At 64.0% G+C, this 7,047-nt stretch overlaps 1 protein-coding gene across 10 annotated transcripts in view; it reads left to right on the top strand.

Moving 5' to 3' along the window:
• The window catches only part of TOM1L2 (target of myb1 like 2 membrane trafficking protein), a 93,753-nt gene that overhangs the window by 77,908 nt on the left and 8,798 nt on the right, over positions 1 to 7,047 (top strand). For 6 of the 10 annotated variants that reach the window (XM_028499945.2, XM_028499944.2, XM_028499943.2 and 3 more), the window contains exons 7-11: positions 479 to 499; positions 1,936 to 1,984; positions 2,283 to 2,406; positions 3,754 to 3,871; positions 5,606 to 5,681. In XM_028499945.2, the coding sequence (XP_028355746.1) occupies positions 479 to 499; positions 1,936 to 1,984; positions 2,283 to 2,406; positions 3,754 to 3,871; positions 5,606 to 5,681 (388 nt within the window). The remainder of the gene's footprint in view (positions 1 to 478; positions 500 to 1,935; positions 1,985 to 2,282; positions 2,407 to 3,753; positions 3,872 to 5,605; positions 5,682 to 7,047) is intronic. The other 4 variants (XM_024127892.3, XM_024127891.3, XM_024127890.3 and 1 more) reach the window with 1 other exon arrangement.

Genomic DNA, 7,047 nt, shown 5'->3' with positions numbered 1-7,047 from the left:
GGGGCGGGGGGTGGGGGTGGGGGTGGAGGTGGGGGGGGCGTGCAGAGTAGAGGCGGAACATACTCCTCGGAGACGCCGACCTGTTCCCAGGACGGGGAAGTGCTTCTTGTTCTCCTGGGAGCCAGCAGCAGGAACGTGCCGCAGGGTTCGGCGCTGCCCAGCACGAGCCTCGGGCTGGCCCCTGTCACCCCAGCCCAGGAGGGAGGATGGGGCTCGGGGACCCTGCGCTCCTGCACCTGCTCCTTTGAAGATCCTCTGAATCTGAAAAGGATTAAGGGGGAGAAATCTCTACCAGGGAAAAAAAGATTTCCTCTTTCCCATTTTTAAAAAGAGAGATTTTCCCTTCCTTTGCCACCGCCAGCGTGTGTGGAGCGCGGAAGCAGGCAGGTGTGAGGGCTGGGAGAGACACGCGTTTCCGTTTTTCCACATCATGTTCGGGTTTGAGGTAACAAACGTGCATATTCTTTTGCCTTCCCAGAGCCGTCGCTCAGGGAGAAAGGTGAGTGATGCAGGCAGCGCTCAGCAGGCAGGGAAGTGGCGAGCGGGTTTGCATCCGTGGCTCTGACGGGGCCGCCCCAGAAAGCGCCTTGGCCTGGCCGACCTTCTACTCCTCAGGATGAGGCCTGGGCCCCCGGGCTGCCGACTCGTGGTCTGATGACCTGGCATCACGTCGGGCCCGGTGACAGATGCTCGCGTCTAGGCCTTAGAGGGTGATTTGGCTGTGGTTGCCACAGCTGTGGGCTGTGTCTCACCTTCAACCAGGGCAGCAGCGGCGGGTTGCCCTGTGTCCACCCAACAGATGACGAGCCCTCCACAGGAGGAATGTGGGCCCGTCTGGGGCCCCCTGTGCCATGGGAGCGCGGGAACGGAGCCGGGGGCCTCAACTCCCGGCCCCAGAGCCCCGGGTTCCTGCCCTGCGGTGCCAGGGTCTCCACTGTAAACAGGCTGAGCTTTTCACCTGTTAAACCCATCTCAGCCCTTTCTGGCACAGGGTGACAGCAATTCAGAGGCACAGCCCGGGGCCGGCAGCCCTGAGGTGCCCTTCCGGCCAGAGAGCCTTTGATAAGACTTAACGGTCAGCAAGGGCGTGGGAAGGTGCTCCCGCGTGAGAACCTCAGGGGCTTAACGTTTCTGTCCTTGTCGACCACCGAGGATAAACTGCGTCCCACGGGTGGCCTGACCAGGTTGTCCCCCGGGGATCCCTGCTCACCAGCTACTGACCCCAGCACTTGGGGAGGCCGACGTGGAGCAGGGAGTCTCAGCGAATCCCCAGCTGGAGAAGGTCTCTTGGCGGCCTCTCAGCCTGTGGCGTCTGGGGCTGCCACGCTGGTCCCCACCTGACAGAGGGTGACCTGGGTGCTGGAGAGGAGTCTGTCCTCGGCCAGGCTGCGGCCAGCGGGCGGGGGCCCTGGCCGACCGACCCTCCCGCAGCTGCTGGGGCCTGTGCCTGCCCCCCTCCTCCACGTGCGCGGCCTTGGGCCCCACCCCTTCCCCCAGCAAGTTAGCGCTTCGGCTCGTCACTGTGCCACAGAGCTGTCCAACAGGGAGGGGCTGCTGTTCTCTCGGGATCTGAGGCGCCCCCCGGGGAGGGAGGCTGGCGCAGCCTCCCCTGCAGGGCCCAGAGGAGCCCCGGGGGTGCTTGCGGTGGCCTCCTGCACGTGCCAGCCCGCACCTGCGGTGCCCTTGCGGAGGCTGGGAGGCTGAGCCCCACTCGGGGGAGCCCCGTGCAGCAGCAGGAAGGGCGAAGGTGTGTGTTGGGGGTTGTCCACTCCCTGGCCGCCCACATGGGCCTGGTGGTTCTCCTTCCCCAGAGCCTGGGTCTCTGCTGGCCTCCCGGCCCGCGGGCCCCGGGAGCTTCCCAGGCCAGTGAGCCTCGCGATGCCGTGTCCCGGGCGCTCCCCCTTCTTACTCACTCCACTTTCCTTTCCCCGTTAGGTTCGAACGATACAGGTCAGGCCGATCCGTTCAAAATGCCAGTAATGGAGTGAGTATTCCTTCAGAATTCTCGCCTGTCTGGAGGCCGGGAGACCTGGGGTCTCCTGGGGTTAAAATATTCGGGCGATGGGAGAGCAGGCTCTGGTGGGTGGGCTCTAGGAGGTGCCGGCAGGCATATCCCTGGCGGGAGGGTGCAGAGAAGCCCCCGGGACCTCGCTGTCCCTTAGGTGGGGGAGGGGCGGGGGGTAACTCACAACAGCCCACCCGGGACCCTGGGTGGTGCCTGCCAGCTTTCCCCTCGGGGCCCGGCGCGCGGGCCGGGGCTCAGCCCACCTCCTGCCCGGCAGGTGCTGAGCGAAGTGACGGAGGACAACCTCATCGACCTGGGCCCGGGGTCTCCAGCCGTGGTGAGCCCAACCGTGGGGGGCACGGTGCCGCCGTCTTCCCTCTCCTCCCAGCTCGCGGGCTTGGGTGAGTGTCCCGGACCTGCCTCCCGCCCCCCGCCCCCCGCCGGCCTTGTGGGGGACCCGTGGGACAGCGTGTGCCCGGGTCCTGCTGTGCCACGTCAGCTCAAGGCTTGTTCCCTAAACTTAGAGTGTGAACCCGTGTTGGAAAGCAGGGGTGCGGGGTGGTCCAAGGGACCGGAAGCTGTTGGCTTTTTGAAGAAAGGTGGCTGCTGTGTTGTATGTGGCATATTCTCTATGGCTGGAGTGGTTTCCTTCTCAACGTCAGCCAGGCCAAGGGTGGCAAATAGGTGTCAGCTCCTTGGGTGCTTGGCACGTGGGCCCAGGAAGGATGCTGAGGCCACGTCGGGGCTTGGAAGAGTCCGTGGCTGATCGGTGACGTCTGCCCTGGGCTTGCCAACGGGAAGGGGGTTGCTCTCCTCGAACTAACGTCAGCGAGAGGGCGCCATCCTCTGAAACCTAAAACAAAAGATGCCATTTGTTCGCAGTTTGTTCAGTTTAATGTGTGTCCGTGACTCTGGATGCCCCACCCGGGCTGGATGAGCCCAGTCTGGGACAGAGAGGTCCCAGTAGTACATAACCAGTCAACACGGCCCTCTCAGAATGCTGCCTTCCACCCCGCGCTTCTGTTTTCTTAATATTTATCTTTGTACCTTCATCTCATTTCAGTTGAATCAAGCTTTTACTTAGTGGCCTGGCAGTTGCTGTCATTCTGGCTTCTCGGCATCTCATGTATCCGTAGCCACTGTCTCTCTTTCTCTGCCTTCGGTCCACCCAGCATGTGGCCACAGGCTTAATACCTAAAACTCAGACTGGATTCTGCTGCCCCTGCTTTCAAAAGGTCTAGTGTTTCCCCGTCGACCCCCTTGCCCGCGTGTGAGCCTCTTCAGCAGCCTCGTCTCTCCGCCGGCACCCTTCCCGCGTTTCCCCCTCTGCCCGCCGCCCAGCCCCCCTCCCGCTCCTGTGGCGGTTTCCGGTCCCCCGCCCATATCTCCACCTAATTCTCTGCTGCTGTCTGTCCCCCTACTCTGTGTACCCCCTTGAAGCCAGGAACCGCGCCAGAGTCACTGTGGTCGGTCAGGGTCGAGCTCTGGCCGTGCGGGCGCCTACGAAGTACTTGTCACACAAGTGACCTTGGCCCGTGGCCTCTCACCGGCTCCCAGGGGCGCCCTGGCGCGGGCAGGAGCCCGCACGGCCCGCCTGCTCGCCCTCATTCGGGAACGACCTGGGGGGGCGGTCGGGGGCTGTTCTCGCTCCCTTCTGCCCCCCCAGGACTTCAGCCCGCCAGGTGGCTTCTTCCCAAGGTCAGGCCCACATTTACCGTCGCCCACCCCTCCTCTGTCCCGTTGCACAGACCTGGGCGCGGAGAGTGTCAGCGGCACCCTGAGCTCGCTCCAGCAGTGTCACCCCCGGGACGGCTTTGACATGTTCACCCAGACCAGAGGGAGCTCCTCGGCTGAGCAGCGCAAGACGTATGTGGGGACCCTCCCGGTGGCTCTCAGAGGACGCTGGGCGGGGCTGACCCCGGCCTGGGCCCACGGCCAGCACAAAGGGGCCTTTTCTTCACTGGGGCCAGGCCGTTCCACTCCGGTTGCCGGGACCTGGCGGTAGACACAGCTGTTGAGTGGAGGCCAGCACCCCGAGCCGGGCGGCCGGGCGGGTTTCTCCCGCCGGTCAGACGCTCTGCTCCCCTGCTCTCCCTGCCCCCGCGCTGCTGCTGCCTCAGAGACTTGGTCTGTAGGAGGAGCTGGGGGCACGGGGCGGGGCAGGCAGGCACCGAGTTGGTCCCTCGCCCCTGGGGTGCGAGCAGCGTCTTTCCTGACAGCGGCTCTGGCCAAGATGAGCCCTGTGGAATTAGGGGAGTTGATTACAAAACACACAGCCCCCTGCATCTCCCTGGAACCTGCTTTGAGCTTTCTGTTTGAGCTTTCTGTTCAGCCTTTGACCACCTTCCCCCGGGGACCCAGCATCTTGACGCATCCAGCTCTTTGAGTCCCGTACTCAGGACTCAGCAGGTTGACCAGAAGCCCAGGGCCCCAGGCACCTTTCAGCAGAAGCTGCTTTCAGAACGGATACAGCAAAAGAAGTGGGGGAGCAGGAGACAACCCCGCAATGAGTGACAGACCCTCACCCCAGACCGGGAGACCACCTTCCTTGTCAGGCGCCACTGAGGCTGCTGCTTTTTTATTATTTTTTAAAATTAATTAATTTATTTATTTTGGCTTCGTTAGGTCTTCGTTGCCGTGCGCGGGCTTTCTCTAGTCGCGGCGAGGGGGGGCTACTCTTCGTTGCGGTGCGCGGGCTTCTCGTTGCGGTGCTTCTCTTGCTGCGGAGCACGGGCTCTAGGGCGCGCGGGCTTCAGTAGTTGCAGCATGCAGGCTCAGTAGCTGTGGCTCGCAGGCTCTAGAGCGCAGGCTCAGTAGTTGTGACGCACGGGCTTAGTTGCTCCCCACCTTCCTTGTCAGGCGCCACTGAGGCTGCTGCTTTTTTATTATTTTTTAAAATTAATTAATTTATTTATTTTGGCTTCGTTAGGTCTTCGTTGCCGTGCGCGGGCTTTCTCTAGTCGCGGCGAGGGGGGGCTACTCTTCGTTGCGGTGCGCGGGCTTCTCGTTGCGGTGCTTCTCTTGCTGCGGAGCACGGGCTCTAGGGCGCGCGGGCTTCAGTAGTTGCAGCATGCAGGCTCAGTAGCTGTGGCTCGCAGGCTCTAGAGCGCAGGCTCAGTAGTTGTGTCGCACGGGCTGAGTTGCTCCGTGGCATGTGGGATCTTCCCGGACCGGGACTCGAACCCGTGTTCCCTGCACTGGCAGGAGGATTCTTAACCACTGCGCCACCAGGGAAGCCAAGGCCGCTGCTTTTAAAATGAGAATTATGACCCCTTTGCCTCTGTCTAGCCTCTCCCTCTAAGCAGTTCCGGGCCCTCTGACACCCTGTCCTTGAGCTTTACAAATGCCTCCTAGTGTTACTTAACAGAGGGAAATGGAGGTGGTACAGAGTCCCAGACCCCAGAGGGAGGGAGTGGCTGGGCTGGGCTTGAACCCAGGCCTCCTGGCTTCAGCTGCGGCCAGACCACGCCCTAAATGCCGAGGCCTCTGAGTGCTCGCGAGGAAGGTGCGGAAGACGGAGGTGCGGAAGACGGAGGCTGACTGCAGGGCACCACGCGTCCGTCCCCCGTGACCACTCTGCTTGTGCTGCTTCGTCCCCAGGGCCACCTACGAGGACCCCCAGGCCGTCGGAGTACTTGCTTCTGCGGTAGACGGTCGGAAACAGAGCCCCGAAGTGGTAGGTCTCTCGCCCTGTTTTTCTGCCTGGGGGGAAAGCGGGGCAGTCTGGTGAAGCCAGCTGGAGAGTTAGGCAGAGCTGACGGCGCGGACGGCAGACCGGGGTGAGCCATGTCAGCTCCTGAGTGCCCCCCACCCGTGGGGACGCCCGTGTCACGACACCCAGGAGGAGACAGGCCCAGAGAGGCAGAGATGTGCGGAGGGCACCCCGCAAGCGGCCTTGGGCGGGGCTGCACCCCAGGGAGGTCTGATGGGGAGCCTCTGCTTTCCCCCGTGGCGGCTCTGAGATCTCGGGGCGCAGGGCTCCTGTGGCCAGAGAGGGTCTCTCCCCAAAGGTTGCAGTGCCCTGGGGTGGGCGACGCTCTGACAGAAGGGAAACGGTGGCCTGGGCCTGTCCCTGCAGGCTCGCAGTCAGAAGGTGTCAGAAGGTGGCTGGTGGTCGGGGCTGGTTTGGGGAGGGGGCTGGAGGGGGAGGAGCAGCGCTGAGGGCAGAGGTGCTTGGAGGTGGAGGAGGGGCTTCTGTGATTTCTGGGGGCTCGCAGGGCCCCGAAGGAAAAGGTTTGTGCCTTCATGCTTCTCTTGAGGTGGTTCCCTTCTCGCCTGAGAAATGTGTGTGGCCGCGAGCGAATGAATGTGTGTGTGTGGTGGTGGGGGGCGGGGGGGAGACAGTGGCCCCAGAACAGCCGACCCCCGGCCCTCCCCATCCCGGGCTACAAAGGGGCAGCGCTCATCTGTCCACTGGAGGGGAGCCTGGCTTCCCAAGCACCGGCCCGTGGCCTCCCGCAGCCCCTGTCCAAGTGGCCCGGGCAGGCGGCAGTGCTGAGGCCTGGCGTCCCCGAGAAAGCTCGTCCCCTGGTCCCCATGTCCCTCCCGCTTCAGCCAGCTCGGTGAGGGCCGTGCGTCCCTCTGCGCCGGCCACCAGGGGGCGCCGAAGAGCCGCCCAGGCTGCGGCTCTCAGTGCCCCGCCCCCCGCAGAACCCCCGAGGCCGGGACCGTGCGGTGGCCCAGTGGTCGTGTTGCTGAGGACGGCCCGCCGCCCCAACTCAGGGCACCGGGGAGCCAGTAAGGCCAGCCCCTCCTCCTGGCCCAGCTGGCCAGGCCGGCCGGGCGGCTCTCCACTCTGCCTGCAGGGCCTGCCCCGCCCAGGCCAGGAGTGCCCTTCTGCCGCCGCCTCTCTGCCAGCGCCCAGGGTCCAAGCACAGGAATGCAGCCAGCTCCCTGCCCTTCGCCCGGGGTGCCTGGCCTGCCTCCTGTTTTCAACACTTCCGCCTACAGCAGGCAGGCTGCTCCTCGTGTGCCCTGCTCGATGGGGTGAGGCAGGGAGCAGGGTTCGTGTGGGGCGTGTGTGTGTGTGTGGGGGGGTGTGT

The sequence above is a fragment of the Physeter macrocephalus genome, chromosome 14 (assembly GCF_002837175.3).
Source record: "Physeter macrocephalus isolate SW-GA chromosome 14, ASM283717v5, whole genome shotgun sequence".
Lineage (NCBI taxonomy): Eukaryota > Metazoa > Chordata > Mammalia > Artiodactyla > Physeteridae > Physeter > Physeter macrocephalus.
The sequence above is the reverse complement of the archived record's forward strand: the minus strand, read 5'-3'. Positions and strand labels throughout refer to the sequence as shown.